Source organism: Melanerpes formicivorus, unplaced genomic scaffold, assembly GCF_026170545.1.
Source record: "Melanerpes formicivorus ecotype bairdi unplaced genomic scaffold, bMelFor1.0.p_v2 SCAF_3, whole genome shotgun sequence".
NCBI classification, from domain to species: Eukaryota; Metazoa; Chordata; class Aves; order Piciformes; family Picidae; genus Melanerpes; species Melanerpes formicivorus.
In genome coordinates this window covers 25590968-25607297 of record NW_027142355.1, presented here as the reverse complement: position 1 = coordinate 25607297, position 16330 = coordinate 25590968, and the positions used below count along the sequence as shown (strand labels likewise).

General features: G+C 44.4%; 1 protein-coding gene across 1 annotated transcript in view; it reads right to left on the bottom strand.

Moving 5' to 3' along the window:
* Positions 1 to 16330, bottom strand: part of EXOC4 (exocyst complex component 4) — a 517764-nt gene that overhangs the window by 477399 nt on the left and 24035 nt on the right. Inside the window, exons 2-3 of the mRNA XM_068169085.1 lie at positions 11406 to 11595; positions 6511 to 6705 (exon numbers count right to left, since the gene is read on the bottom strand). Of these exons, the coding sequence (XP_068025186.1) occupies positions 6511 to 6705; positions 11406 to 11595 (385 nt within the window). The remainder of the gene's footprint in view (positions 1 to 6510; positions 6706 to 11405; positions 11596 to 16330) is intronic.

Below are 16330 nucleotides of genomic sequence, written 5' to 3'. Positions count from 1 at the left end.
AAGTGTGAGCTTAAGACTTTTCAGAGGGCTGCCTAATTCCTTCTTTCCACCTTCACTCTTCCTTCTTTTTGCACTCCTAACAAAAGAAAAGTCCAACTGGAAATAGTAGTTATCCTCACTCCTGACCTATGGATGTATTTCTGCAATTCCATTGTATTCTGTTACCTGACAATGCCACCTCCAAAAGGTGGGATCTCTACTTCTGCAATAAGATATCAAGGTCAGAGTAAGTTCTGCTGGTTTGGGCTGTGCTAGAGTTAATTTTGCTTCCCAGGAGCTGCTATGGGCCTGTTTTGGATTTGTTGTGGAATCCACTGACGATAGGAATGGTTTTGTTACTGCTGAGCTGTATTCAGAGTCAAGGACTTTTCTCCTCTTCATCCCACCCCACCAGTGATTAGGCTGAAGGTGCACAGTAAGTTGGGAGGGGCCACTGCTGGGACAGGTGATTCCAATTGACCAAAAGGATATTCCTCACTTTATGACATCATGCTCAGCACATAAAGCTGGGGGAAGAAGATGGAAGGGAGAAAAATGTTTAAGGTGATGGCTCTTTTCTTCCCAGGTTACATGTAATGGAGCCCAGCTTTCCCAGACATGGCTGAACTACTACTTGTGAAAGGAAATGCAGGACCACTACAGTGACAAGGGGATTGAAACATCCCATAGGAGGAAAGGCTGAGAGAGCTGGGTCTGTTTAGCTTGGAGAAGAGGTGAGATCCTATTAACCCTTATAACTATCTAATGGGTGGGTGTCAGGAAAATGGGGCCAGATTCTTCTCAGCGGTCTGCAGTGACAGGACACGAGGCAATAGACATAAACATGAGGAGGAACTCCTTCACTTTGAGGATGGCAAAGCACTGGAACAGGACGCCCAGAGAGGTGGCAGAGTCTCCATCTCTGGAGGCTTACCAGGCCCTCCTGAATGTGTTCCTATGTTACCTGCTTTAGGTAATCCTGCTCTGGCACGGGGGTTGGACTCCATCTTCAGAGGTCCCTTCCAAGCCCTACCACTCTGTGAATTCCTCGTTCTACTTCACTTGTGCCCTCAGCTTTTGCTTTATCTATTAAATGTTCTTTACCACAACCCAGGAGTGAGTTCTCTCTTTTACACTTCCAGTTATCCACTCCATCTCATTAGGAGGGAGGGAGCAAGCAGCTGTGTGGGACTGAGTTGTTTGGGTTCAACAGATTTTCATGGGCTACTGGAATTAAAAGATGTTCTTAAGAACTCAGACTTTGACAAAGTGGTATGAGTTCATTAAAATTGCAAAGCTAGACACATAAAAACCTGGAAATTAAAAGAGAGGAGCCTAAGCAATTTTCATTTAACCATATTATGATATGACCTTTAATTACTTGATTCAACAACATTTCTTCCTTCAACTGTTTTTAGCATTTCATCTCTTAGATTATTTAAACAAATGGAAAATACTAATTTCTCCCTATGGGTAACTCATGGGTCAACAGTAGACCCAGAACAATTAGATCAACACCACAGACTTCTACAATATTGAGTTAATTAACTGCTAGGCAGAGTGTACATCCCCTCAATACGCACCCCAGAGCTGGTGGAAGCCAGACATGGAACTGCTTCCTCCAAGCAAGAAACCTTCTGTCCTCGCTCACTACTGTCCATCCTTCCAGTGTGCCCTCTGCTTCAGGTTCTGGCTTGGTGATATTGCTGTGTAGCACATCTAAGGTAAGCTGGACAAGATGACCTTTGATAGTCCCATACAACCCAATGCAATCTGTGAACATCATTTCTAGAGGGATTTTGATTTCTACTATCCATCCACCAAGTTTATGTGTCCAGGCCAAATGCAAAGTGTGCCCCCAGTCCCAGCCTGTTACCTGCTGCTCTTCCTTTTGGAGACTGCCCATTGCCTTTTCTTAAGGAGCTTCTCCTTTATCAGAGTTTCTTCTTCGCAGCACCTGATCATAGCATCATTTAGAATGGGAAAGATCTTGAAGACATCCAGTCCAACCATTAACCCAGCACTACCAAGTTCACCACTAGGCCATATCCCTTAGTACATCTACATGCTTTTTAAATCCCTCCAGGGATGTGAAGGCCATAACTTCCCTGGGCAGTCTCTTCCAGGGCTTGGCATACCTTTTGCAGAAATCTTTCCTAATAACCAATCTAAACCTCCTCTAGAGCAACTCAAAGCCACTTGCTCTTTTTCAGTCAATTGTTACTTGGGAAGAAACCAGCATCCACCTTGGTGCAATCTCCTATTAGGTAGAGAACAAGAAGGTTTTTCCCCTCAGTGACTTCATTTTACGTTAAACAGAAGATACATATGTACCTGCACATGCACTTAATCACCACATAAGAATGGACATTACTTTCAGCAATGAAGTGTATGAAAAAAACAGATTCTTCACAGAAAAAACTTACTTATGCTTTAAAAAGCATATACAGAAATCAAATCTCAAACACAAGTTCTATCTGTTGCAGACCCTCCTCATTTCTCTGAAGTTTCACAGTTCAAAAGAGGTCGGAACTGGGTTCTTTCAACATAACCTGTGTAAGGTGAAATTACTGAACTGAACTACATTTCATCTGACCATAAGGAGAAACTTCTTTCCTGAGAGGGTGCAAGAGCATTGGAGCAGGCTGCCCAGAAAATTTGTGCAGTCTCCTCTGGAGAAATTTTGAATATGCTTAGACATGGCAGTCCTGGACAACCTGCTCTGGGTGACCCTGCATTAGCAGGAAGGTTGGACTAGATGGTCTCCAGAGGTCCCTTCCTGACCCCTGCCATGCTGGGATTCAGTAAACAGCAAACCTGATCCTATCAGCTCTGCTCCCCAGAGTGGGTATTATCAAGATGCTGGATGAACACTGAACATGAATACAGGATATCTGGAGCTCATCTGTGCAAACCCAGAAACAAAAAAACCTGCCACTTCAAATTTCTAACTTCATACAAGTGTAAGCTGTCACAAACTACCTCTGCATTATGTTTATACTACTGGGAGAAGCTGCCATTCTTTTATTAACAATTCTTCCCAGCATTACTCAGTCATTGCACATCAGAACCAGCAGCTGGAGAGTTTTGAGTGATAATGAAACCTGTAACAAGCCATCTTCCCCTGTCTTTTCCAAACAATAAGGGAATTAAAATTTCAATTTAAATGCAGAGGTTTGAAACACGCTTCAGTGGCAAAATTACTTCAATTAATGTGAGTGGAATACAAAGAGCAGGCTGCAGAAGCGCGATGCAGCAACCAGAAATGATGCCATTAGAGCGCCTGCATCAACCTAACGCGACGACTGCTAAGGGCTAATTTCAACTGTACCTATCACAAGGCTACAGGCAACAATATTAATCAGTGTTCCAATTTCAATCCGAGGGATATAAGCTCCTTGTCAGATCATTTTGGGCATTCTGTGAGCCATGAGCAGCTGTTTACCTTGAAGAATGAAAGAAAAGGATAGAGAGATCTATACAGGTTCTGTGTCCCGACTGTTTAGTGATTATTTTACATAATATTCATAACATATAAAAGGAGAAAGAAATTATCCTGCAGCCAGTGAGTAATTTCCACATCAGAGCCTTCCAGTGGCAGTGATAACAGAAGATGGCAAAAGCCAAAGAGCCTGCAGCGATTTTTCTCTATGAAAAAGCAGGCAGGTTTCTATTTCTTTATTACAGGTAGACTTGCCTTCAAATGAGAACTGCAAGTGTCAATGAAGGGCTGAAATACTGCATTCAATTTGCACTTGATGTTTCTCTGCATTCCTTGGTACAAAAAATCCACAACCTTAACAGCTGCTTTTTATATTACTATCATTTGATCTCTTAGAAAAGATAATGGCAACTGGTGGAGGGAAAAATAAAATAACAAAAAACCAGCATGGTCCAGAAGTTCCTATTTCAGTAAGGACTAACACTCAAACTATGTCAGCCATGGGCAACCTGACACCCACACACGCGCATCTGCAATCATAGGTACACATGCGTTAAGAGGAGTTTGACCAGCGGCTCAAGGGAGGTTTTCCTCACCCTCCACTCTGACCAAGTAAAGGCACATCTAGAGTACTGGGTCCAGTTCTGGGCTCCCCAGTTCCAGAGAGAGGGGGAACTACTGGATAGAGTCCGAAGGAAGCTATGAAGATGCTGAAGGAAACAAACAAAAATCCTCCGAGTCCAGCCATTAACCCAGCGCCCTCAGATCACCACTAAACCATGTCCCTCAGCGTAACATCTACACATCTTTTCAATCATCCAGAAGTGATGATTAAACCCCTTGCCCAAGCAGCCTGTTCCAGGGTTTGACAATCCTTTCAGAGAAGAAAGTTTTCCTAAGGTCCAACCTAAACCTTCCCTGTCATAACTTGAATTTGTTTCCTCTCAATTTGTCATTTACTACTTGGGAGAAGCAACCAACCCTCACACCAACTCAAGGAGTTGTAGAGAGCAATGTGATTTCCCCTCAGCCTCCCCTTCTCCAGACTAAACAACTAGAGTTTCCTCAGCTGCTCCTCACAATACTTGTGCTCTGGACCCTTCAAACAGCTTCACTGTCATTTGGTGGACACACTCCAGCACTTCTTGCAATGAGGAGCCCAAAACTGAACCCAGTATTTGAGGTGGTGCCTCACCAGTGCCTAGTATAAGGGGACACCACCTTCCCTAGTCCTGCTGGCCACACTATAGCTGATCCAAGTCAGGATGACTCCTTGGCCACCTGGCCATACACTAGCTTATATTCACTTGACTGTTGACCAACACTCTCAGGTCCTTTTCCTCCAGGCAGCTTTCCAACTACTCTGCCCCAAGCCTGGGGAACAGCCTTCCTCTTTGAATAACAGATCAAGTAAGGCTGAAAAGGACCTCTACAGAACATCTGATGCAGCCTCCTATTCAACTACGGTCATCTGGAGCCAGTGGCCAATCACATCCAGTCTGGTTTTGAAATATTTCCACAGATGGATTCTCCACAACAGTACCACAGTATCACTTAGGTTGGAAAGGACCTCGAGGATCATCGAGTCCAACCTATCAACACAGACCTCATGACTAGACCATGGCACCAAGTGCCACGTCCAATCTCCCCTTGAATGCCTCCAGGGTCGACGACTCAACCACCTCCCTGGGCAACCCGTTCCAATGACAAATGACTCGCTCGGTGAAGAACTTCCTCCTCACCTCGAGTCTAAACCTCCCCCGGCGCAGCTTGAGACTGTGTCCTCTTGTTCTGGTGCTGGTTGCCTGGGAGAAGAGGCCAACCCCTTCCTGGCTACAACCACCCTTAAGGTAGTTGTAGAGGGCAATGAGGTCACCCCTGAGCCTCCTCTTCTCCAGGCTAAACAATCCCAGCTCCCTGCCTCTCTAGGCAACCTGTTCCATTGTTCCACCATCCTTACAGTGAAGTGTTTTCTTACATTTTGCCATCATTTCCACCACTGCAGTCTGTGCCCATTCCCTTTTCTTCTATCACTGGTTACAATTGCCATCCTCACATCAAACATTCACAGCCATCAATAAGATCAATCTAAGGTTTCTCTTCTCCAAGTGATGCAGCCCCAGCTCTCTCGGCCTCTCTTCACACGAGATAGTCCTGCCCATTAACCATCTTTCTGACCCTTCACTGGACTCATTCCACTAACTAATCTCCCTCATGTACTGGAGAGCCCAGAACTGGACTCAGCACTCTACACATCAAGACTGAGTAGAGGGGAAGGATCACCTCCCTTGTGATGTTCTTAATTACTGGTAGAAGACAGTTCCAAGAAAGAAAAGAGTGGAACCAGTGAGGAAGTATGATTCTTTAAGGTTGGAAACAAGACAAAGAAGATTATCAGAGAAGCCTGGGAAACTTACCTCCAGCACCAGACTGGAACTGAAAGGTACACTCACAAAAGAGATGGAACCAAAGAGAAAAAAAACACTTGAACAGGTAGAGGGGAAAAAAGATGAAAAGAGCTGGAGATAAGTAAAAAGGATCAAGAGTCCTGGTGAAAGACCTAGAGGAAGACAATGAGAGACAAACACATCTGAAGTATGAAAGAATCTCCTCTCTGAATCATGACCAAAGTTGAGTGCATTCTGGGAGATGAAATAGGAGAGAAACAGGATACTTCCTTCCATTAAAAAAGTAGTTTTGAAATAACAGATATCAAGAAAGGAGATGATGCAGGCAGGTGTCTGGGAAATTAAAGCACCAGGTTACCAAAAAAAAAGAATAAAATCATATGAGTAAAGAAGTTGATGGTTACAAACATCATCAAGATGAGGACACGTAAACAGTTAAAGACAGTTGTGAAAGACATAAGCTAACTGAACAGGATGGGAGAAGGTGACCCTACATCCAGTCATGAATGATCAGAGCAAAACCAAATTAAAATCTCAGTACAAGAGAACAAGTAACAGAAGATGACTGAATAGGAAACAAAGCAAATAACAGCACAGACATCAGATATCTGTCTGTAGGTCAGACAGCTGACTGATATGTTCCAGGTAGATACTGGCTCAGCCCAAGGTACCACATCTTACCAGCATGTCTGTTGCATTGAGGTAGTGCTTGCTGGCCATGCACTGCTCCAGCTTCTGAGGCACCTGCTTGATGTTCTCTATCTCATCTAGCAAGTTCAAGACATGCTTGTGCTCAATTCCTTCAATCCACAGCTTGCGCAGCTCATCCCGCTTGCAGTGCAGCAGCATCTTGCATGACAGCAGATTCTCTTTCACCTACAAGAAACATGTCAAAAGATCAATAAATCTGTCTCTGGAACTGGCACTTTTAACAACAATCAGCCATTTCCCACATTTCCTTGACTAGGAACTCTGAAATTATCATAGGACTATAACCAAATCCACGCTCCATAGAACAGATTTAGATTGGACATTAGGAAGAAGTTCTTCACTGTGAGGGTGGTAAGACATTGCAACAGGTTTCTCAAGGAAGTTGTGGATGCCTCATCCCTGGAAGTGTTGAAGACCAGGCTAGATGAGGCTTTGAGCCAACTGGTCCAGTGGGAGGTGTCCCTGCCCATGGCAATGGGGTTGCAACCAGATGACCTTTAAGGTCCCTTTCCAACTCAAGCCATTCTGTCTATTCCTTTGTCTGAAGGGAAACATAGAATACTTACAAACCATAACTATTTTCACAGAAAAATGGGTTTCTTTAGTACAAGTTTTGACCCATTAGTGAAAATTTCACTGCAGTATCCAAGCCTGAACCCATCAGGATCCCATCAACCATGACCAAAGACTTATTTGCACATTTTTCCAAAAAAAATCAAGTCAGCATTTTGGCATACAGCAAGAATCCAATTTTCAGTGAAAGCAAATAAGCCACTGTAAACATTTTCCATCTGCCCATTACATCGTTTGGCACATGTCCTTCTTTCTTAGAGTCTGCTGGCTGTGTCTTGAAACGCAACTATTTATGTATACAATCATTCTCCTAATGCCTCAAATACCACCAATTTCCTTTGTAAGAGGCATAGCTTCATCAGAACATAGATAAGATACAGGTTAGTTAAGCATTTCCACTATTTATCAAGGGCATTACATCACACAGGGAAATCCTTTGGTGTTTCTCATTCAGTTTGTTTTCAAGAGTGGTGAAACATCAACCCAAGTTGTCCAAGGTGCTAGGTGCCCCATCCCTAGAACCATTCCAGTCCAGGTTGTTTGTGGCTCTGAGCTACCTGCTCTAGTTGGAAATGTCCCTGCCCACTGCAAGGATGTTGGACTGAATGACCTTTAACATCCCTTCAAATCTAAACCATGTTATGATTGTGTCTCTCACACCATCCTCTGAAAGTGGCAAAGTCTCTATTATTTTACCCCATCTGGGAAACAAACTTTTTCTTTTTCCTCCATTCTTAGTACCAGACTCTTTTCAGTGATGCCCAGTGATAGGACAATAGGCAACAGGCACAAATAAGAGCACAGGAGTTTCCATTTGAACATGAGGGGAAAAAGTATTTCCTGGGAGGGTGCTGGAGCACTGGAGGAGGCTGCCCAGAAAGGTTGTGCTTTCTCCTCTGGAGAGACTCTTAACCCACCTGGGCAGAATGCTGGGCAACTTGCTCTGGGCAACCCTGCTTTAGCAGGGGGGGTTGGACTAGATGTTCCCCAGAGGTTTCTTCCAACCCCACCATTCTGTGATTCTTTCTGCTCAAACACACAGCCTGCACTGCCTGCTTTCAGGTTCCCCCAGTATGCTCTGCCCAGGTCAGTGTAACCTCCCTTTCCTAATGCAAATCAATAATACGGATTAAAATGCGGAAGCAATTAGCAGCACAGCTTCACACATTGCTTTCACACCACTCCTGTTTTTGTGATAAGTTATGAATACTTTGGGTTCAACCTTTTCTCAGGCTGAACTCTCACTGAATTACACATGAAGAGAGACTCTCAGAAGTAGGCCCTTCAATTTATTTTTAAATAATGAGCCTTCAAAGCACTGCAGAAATCCCACTTCACTTGCACATTCTCCTACCTTGTTCACCTAAAGGCAGTTTAAAGAGACATATGCAAAACATGGAACAACCAAAATACAGACCACAGTGACAGAAAACAGCCTCCAGCCAGAGGAGACAAAGATTTCAGTACAGTAACACCGCACTCTGAAATGTCCTCCTGAAATAAGTAACAGAAAAATCCTGAGCCAACAGAAAAGCTGATCCAAGAGCGTCCTAACTTGCTGGAAAAGCACAGGCAAACTGAACTGCATGCAGAGCTCATTTCGGACTTAATCCTTGTGCAACACCTTAATTGAAAATGTTTCACTGACCCAGCACATCACCATCAGTGGCCTGCTGTTACAGAGAGCCAAATTAGGTCAGCAAAACGATCATGGGGCTAGAAGGAATCTCACAAGACATTACTACTCCTGTTCTTGCAAGAAAGATCAACTACGTCTACATCTGGGAGCAGGGGAAGGAGTGAATAGCAAATGTTTAAGAAAGATCTCCCTTTGGTAGACCCAATTGTTTCTGCTACATAATTCAGTTTTACACTGGTAACACCTCTAAAACTAGATTCAAAACCCAGCCTATCCCAGCAGGAATTCATACAAGAATTGAGTACAAAAGGTAGATACATCGAGGGATCTGGGCTATCACCTCCACAATTGCTAATGCAAGGCAACTCCTGCATGTTCATCCACCTTCCACAAGAGGAGAACATCAAAAGAAAGCCAGCAGGTGTAATGCAGATTGATGACAAACCAGATCGGGGGCCTCCCAAGAGATTAGGTCAAAGCTACTTCAATACATATTGACCAAAATTAATAAGAAAACTTAAATATCAAGAGGTCCTTCACCCTTACGCTCATTCTGCTGGGTGGGACCAAAAGGTCACACCCCCTCCACGTTTGGTTTGACCTCTGCAAATCTCAGTGCATTGTGCAAAAATCAGCCACTGGCTACAGTTTACTTCAAATTTAGTGCAATTGATCTCTGCTTTCAAAGTACTGAGCTGTGTACATAAATCCTAGGATGAACTCTTACCCTTGGAAAGCATCAGAATGGTCTCATTTTCTTTGAAAATGCTAAACGAATTTTAAAAGCCAGAAGGGTCAGTACACAGCTCCAGAAAGGGTAAAAGCCTTCTGCTCCTAAAGCACCACTGTGAAAGGGTTTGAGATGAGACCTCTACAGAGCCAAGGAAAAAAAAATAAAAAGAAAGAAGAAATAAGAAAAGGAAAAAATGGTGCCTAGTTTAGTTACAGCAAACTATACAGGAAGTAAAAGATAGGACAGGAGAGCAAATAACTGATCTATTTCTGCAGGAAGAGAGAGCAGATGGAACAAGTCCACAACAAAGAGTGTCATAGTTCTTTACTGGCATGCTCCTACAGTGTGAGCACTCAAAATACAGAGTGCTACAGGGGCACAGAGTTCATGCACATTCACACAACACAACTGAGTTTGAAAATAGCACCAAATTTCATATTCTCCGAGCGAAGAGCAAGCTGCTGATTCACCCAGACTATTCAGGAGCTGGTTGGAGGCCAACACATCAAAACATGAACAGATTAGATGAAAAGGTTAGCAGCCCTGAGACGTCAAAAACTTCATAGCAACATGCCCAGACAATAAATGAACAGAGGGCACTGCAAAGCTCTCTGCTTCACATCCACCTCTTGGTTTGCTTTTTAATCACTTCTGTTCTCAAACAGAGCTCCTGTGGAAAACACATTGCCTGAGACCACTCTTAGGACAGGATACTCCACTCCCAGTCATGGCACAGAGCAACATGAAAAATCCAGCCCAGTTCAGAGCTGGTAGGTAAAAGCATTTGGTCAATTAGTTTTCTAGTTCAGCTGAGGATAGGTAGTTGGAAAAATGAAGAGAGAAATAAAAGGTTTAAGTGGGAGCTTAGATCATTGCAGTGCCAAAACAGAGTCATTTCAGTTGAAAAAGACCTTTAAGATCATCTAGTCCAAACATTATCTAGCTCTGCTAGGTGTGGTGTTAGGACAGCAGATATAAAGTCAGAACACAAAAAAGAATCAGGAGTGGCTGAGGGAACTGGGGTTGTTCCCCACCAGTGTCTGGAGAAGACTCAGGGGAGACCCTTTTGCTCTGCACAACTACCTGAAAAAGGGGTTGCAGCAAGGTAGGGGTGGGTCTCTTCTCCCTAGTAACAAGGGATAGGACAAGAGGAAAGGGCCTCAAGTTGCACCAGGGTAGGTTTAGGTTGGACATTAGAGACATAGGGTGCTGGCCGACAGTGACTGAAGATGAGCCAACATGTGCCCAGGTGCCACGAAGGCAAACAGCACCCTGGCCTGTATCAGCGCTACCATGACCAGTAGGACCAGGCAAGTGCTTGTCCCTCAGTACTTGGCACTGCTAAGGCCACACCTTGAGTACTAGGTTCACTTTTGGAACCCTCACTACAAGACAGACATTGAGAGGCTGGAGCCAGCCCAGAAAAAGGGCAAAGCAGCTAGTGAAGGGTCTGGAGAACAGGTCTTGTGAGGAGCAGCTGAGGGAACTATGGTTGTTCAGCCTGGAGAAAAGGAGGCTGAGGGGACACCTTCTGGCTCTCTACAACTCCCTGAGAAGAGGTTGAAGCCAGGTGGGGGTTGGTCTCTTCTCCCAAGGAAAAAGCAATAAGGTGAGAGGAAATAGCCTCAAGTTGCACCAAGACAGATTTTGGTTGGACATTAGAAGAAATTTCTTCACAGAAAGGGTTCTCAAACACTGGAACAGAATCCCCAAGGAGAAGGTTGAAGACTCAAAGATGTAGCACCAAGGGGCATGGTTTAGCATGAGATTTAAGAGTTAGAGAATGGTTGGACTTGATTATCTTAGAATTGTTTTGGTTGGAAAAAACCCTCTAAGATTGTAGGAGTTGCAGAGATCTGTATCCAGAGCACATGCCATGAAGTGGGTGCAAGCAGGAACACGTGTGAAGCTAGACCTGACCTGTTTGATCTTGTTGCGCGAGTTGGTGATGCGCTCGGTGATGCTCTGGTAGGTGCGGATGGCAGTGGTGAGCTCGGTGTAGTGCTGGACAATGAGCTCGTCCAAATCCCGGTCACACTTCTCATAAGCCTCTTCCAGGCGGCCTTTCTCGGTCTCTCGATCTTCAACATCATCACTGGTAGATAAGGTTCTATGGACAGAGAAGTGAATAAGAGAATTATTTTGAAATTCATAGATTATAGAACAGTTTGAGTTGGAAGGGACCTTAAAGATCACCTAGTTCCAAACCCCCTGCCGTGAGCAGAGACACCTTCCACCAGACCAGACTGCTCAAGGCTTCATCCCACCTGGCCTTCAATACCTCCAGGCATCCACGACCTCCCTGGACAACCTGTTCCAGTGTATCACCATCCCCACTATAAAGAATTTATTCCTAATATCCAGTCTAAATCTCCCCTCTCAAAGCCATTCCCTCTTGTCCTGTCACTACAGACCTTTGTTAAGAGTCCCTCCACAAGCTTTCTTGTAGGCACCCTTCAGGTATTGGAAGGTTACTATGAGGTCTCCCTGAAGCCTTCTCTTCTCCAGGCTGCATAGCCCAAACTCTCTCAACCTGTTCCCATAGGAAAGGTGCTCTGATCATCTTTACAGCCTCCTCTGGAACCACTCTAGCAGTTTGATTTTGCTTTTACAATGGGAGCACCACAAATGGGGACAGTACTCAAGGTGGGGGTCTCACAAGAGCAGAGTAGACTGGAAGAATCACCTCGCTCATCCTGCTGGTCACACATGTCTTTCAACGCAGCCCAGGACACGGTTGCTCTGGGCTGCAAGCACATGTTTATCTGTGAGGACAGGAGAACTTGGCTTACAAATTGCACTACCTACCACAAAGCAGGCACTCTCACTAGTCTGCTTGCCACACTAAGCTTCTCTGGTAGACGGCTGTCTGGTGTTCCTAAGAGAACAATGTACTTTAAGAAAATAAAAACAAATACTGTGGTTTATGACTTCCCCAATTTTCAGATGCTTCAGAGCCTTTTTACTGGATTTATGGATAGGGAAAGTTACCTATTAGTTACCACATATCCAGAGAGTCATTAATATGGACATGGTGTAACAAATAAAATACATCCTGATTTATTACTTAGAAAAAACCGTAAAGGAGAAGTTCTGCTTTGGACTCAGAGAGCAGCGCATATATTTGTTAGGAGTGTTGTACTGACTACTAGTTACCTGCCAAGAGTACACTAGGGATATTACAAGTACAGAGAGAAATCCACCAAAAGCCTACCTATGGCTTCCAAAAGTCATTCTGTTCTCAAATGTAAGCCAAAAAAGAGAATAATAGCAGTGACACTTTTGTTCTTATTTCCACCACGCCACCCACAACTTCCCCCAATTTATTTTCACCTCTGAGTAACACCACCCAGCAAGATTTTTAGATTTGGGGGCTTTTAAAAATCAATGAAGTTTGAGATTACAACAAAACTGTTGAAATTTAATGAAACTGGCACAGAAGACAAAAGCTTCCTGGTATCATAAACCAAGGGTAGGGGTTGAAAGGGACTTCCACTGATTAGCAAGTCTGACCCCCTGCCAAAGCAGGATCATGTCCAGGCGGCTTTTGAATGTCTCCAGAGAAGACTACTCCACAACCTCTTTGGGCAGCCTGTGCCAGTGCTCTGTCACTCTCACTGTAAAGAAGTTTCTCTTCATGTTGAGGTAGAGCCTCCTGTGTTCCAGCTTGTACCCACCATTCCTTCTCCTATTGCTGGGCACCACCAAAGAGAAACCATCACCTTCATCCTGACACCAAACCTTCAGATATTCATAAATATTGATAAGATCCACTCTCAGTTGTCTCTTTTCCAAACAGCCCCAGGTCTCTCAGCCTTTCCTCACAAGATGGATGTTCCAGTCCCTTAACCATCCTCCAGATGTCTTCTCAAGACTAGAATAAACCAGGTTGGAAGAGACCTTTGAGATCATCATGTCCAACCTATCATCCAACACCACCTAATCAACTAACCCATGCAACCAAGCACCCTGTCAAGTCTCCTCCTGAACACCTCCAGCAATGGCGACTCCACCACCTCTCCGGGCAGCCCATTCCAACGGGCAATCACTCTCTCTGTGTAAAACTCCCTCCTGACCTCCAGCCTGAACCTCCCCTGGTGCAGCCTGAGATTGTGTCCTCTTCATCCTGCTGACTCCTATCTCTTAAGACCATTCTTCTACTGGATCCAGAATCCCACACTTAGAAGAACTCCATGGCACAACCCAGAAAGACCCAGGAGACAGCAACAGCCCAAAAGACACATCCTTGTCTCAGGCAGTAGGGAGCACTCAAAAAGTTGGTTTGTACAAAACAGGCATGGCACATTTTCCTCCTCCTTATGCTTGGGAAGGTAGCTGTGGGCTGTAGAACTTAGTTTTCAATGTCTGTGTTGGGGATTTAACACAATTTGGTTGTAGCCAGCTGGGGCTTGGTCTCTTCTCCCAGGCAACCAGCACCAGAGCAAGAGCACAGTCTCAAGCTGCACCAGGGGAGGTTTAGGCTGGATGTTAGGAAGAAGTTCTTCACAGAAAGAGTTATTGGCCATTGGAATGGGCTGCCCAGGGAGGTGGTGGAGTCACCATCACTGGAGGTGTTTAGGAAGAGACTTCATGGGGTGCTTGGTGCCATGGTTTAGTTGATTAGACAGTGTTGGATGATAGGTTGGACTCTATCTCAAAGGTCTCCTCCAACCTGGTTAATTTTATTCTATTCAATAACAAAAAAAAAATGAAAACTCATTTAGGATCAGTTGTAGCAGAATCCTAAAATGGTTTGGGTTGGACAGGACCTTGAAGACCATCTAGTTCCAAGCCCCTTGCCATGGTAGGGACACCTCCCAATAGATCAGGTTGATCAAAGTTCCATCCAGCCTGGCCTTGAACACTTCCAGGGCAGTATTAGTTATGACCTAAACAGTGGTATACCACTACCTCAAGAGCCTGCAGAGATGAATTCTATAGCACTATGGCAGACAAATTCAGAACCACTTCAGAAAAAAAAACCTCCTGGGAAAATAAGGAAAAATAAAAACACTAAAAAATAATTTGGGGGGAAAAAAATGACTGCAGACAAAGTGGTTTGGATCACATGCTTGAGTATCATGAAGCAATCACAGCTTGCAGAAAAATCAATAGCATCTATGTGCTAAAAGTGAGATGCACTTAAAAATACAGCCACTAGAGTACAGAATCACTGAATCATGGAATCCTTGGGAAAGACCTCCAAGATCATTGAGTCCAACCATCAATCTAACACTGTCAAGTCCACCACTAAACCATGTCCCTCAGCACCACACCTCGACTTTTTTTTTGTCCCCTTTAATTTAGAGGGATGGTGACTCCACTACTGCTCCAGGCAGCCTGTTCCAGGGCTTGCCAACACTTTTGGGACAGAAATTGTTCCTAATATCCAACCTAAACTTTCCCTGCTTAAACCTGAAGCCATTTTCTCATCCTGTCACTTCCCACTTGGGAGAACAGACTGACCCCCACCTCCCCCCAACCTCCTTTCAGGGATCTGTGGAGAGAGGTGGTGTCCCTTAAGCCTCCTTTTCTCCAGGCTAAAGAGTTCCAGTATTTGACAGATTTTTCTGAATCCTTCAGTACCATTAGGAAAGTAGCAGGAGCTCCAGTGCAAAAGCTCTTGAAGAAATGCAAACAAAGAACTTAGCTGAAGTGTACAAGAAATGTCCCCTCACTCTCAAAACTAACAACAACACATCCATATTTTCCAAGACATGCTCCCTCACTCCTGAAGCCAACAAAGACTTGCCCATAACTTCCAGTACACCACTCTTTCTTCCTTTCAAACAGGCTGCACCACCTACTCATGGACTCCATCCTTAAACACAACAGAAAAGCCATTTCACAAGGGATCATGACTCTAGAAAGAGCAACGAAGAAAACTCATGTGAGCAAGCAAATCTGTACTGCCATATGGAACACAAGAAGAGGACGGGAGTACATGCACACTTGTCCTACTCCACTACCAAAGAGGACAGAGGAATTAGTGAAAATACATCCTGCAAAACCCCTGAACAAATGCATCACTGGGGAACGTTGTCTTGACTGTACAGTTTTAACACTCCTGTTTGCTTTCAGATGGCAGTGGCAGAAGGTTAACAGCTACCACATGGAAATGCAGAGAAGAGATCCTCAGACTACCAGCATGGGTACCTCACACCCTTCTCCCCACTCCCAAATACCAAGAGCTGCACATTCTACAGAGGATGAGGACCCCTCGCTTCATTCCACTGACAGTGCAGCTTCCTCCAATACGTAACAATCTGTAACATTTCAAGGTCCATGCTTCATGGCAGCTACATAAGCAGGAATGCTTGCTGATGTTTTTACATTAATACTTTACTTCTCTTTGTTGTGTTAAATCATGTTTTCCACCAAAAATAAAATCACACAATCACAGAACACAGAGGCTGGAAGGGACATTGAAAGACCATCTAGTCCAACCCCCGTGCCAGAGTAGGTAGCACAGGTACAAGTCCAGGAAGGCTTTGAATGTCTCCAGAAGAGACTCCACAACCTTCCTGGACAGCCAGTTCTTATTTGTACTCTATGCAAAGTGGTCAAGTATAATGAAAAAAAGATTTGGAAATGACAGACAGAAGTGCACTGGTTAGAAAATAAGCTTGAAATTAAGATATCAGGGTTACAGCCTCTGCTGTGCCACAGACCTCTGCTACTGTGCTTGTAGCACCCTCACACTGCAGTCTGTATTTTGACACTAGAGTGTGAGGTACACATAGCATGTAGCTACTACAGACTCCTCATGTAAGTAACAGCACTCCAGTGGAACAGGGTGAGAAGGCAAATGTGTGTCCCTGTGGCCCAGTTTCTCACCCAGGAAA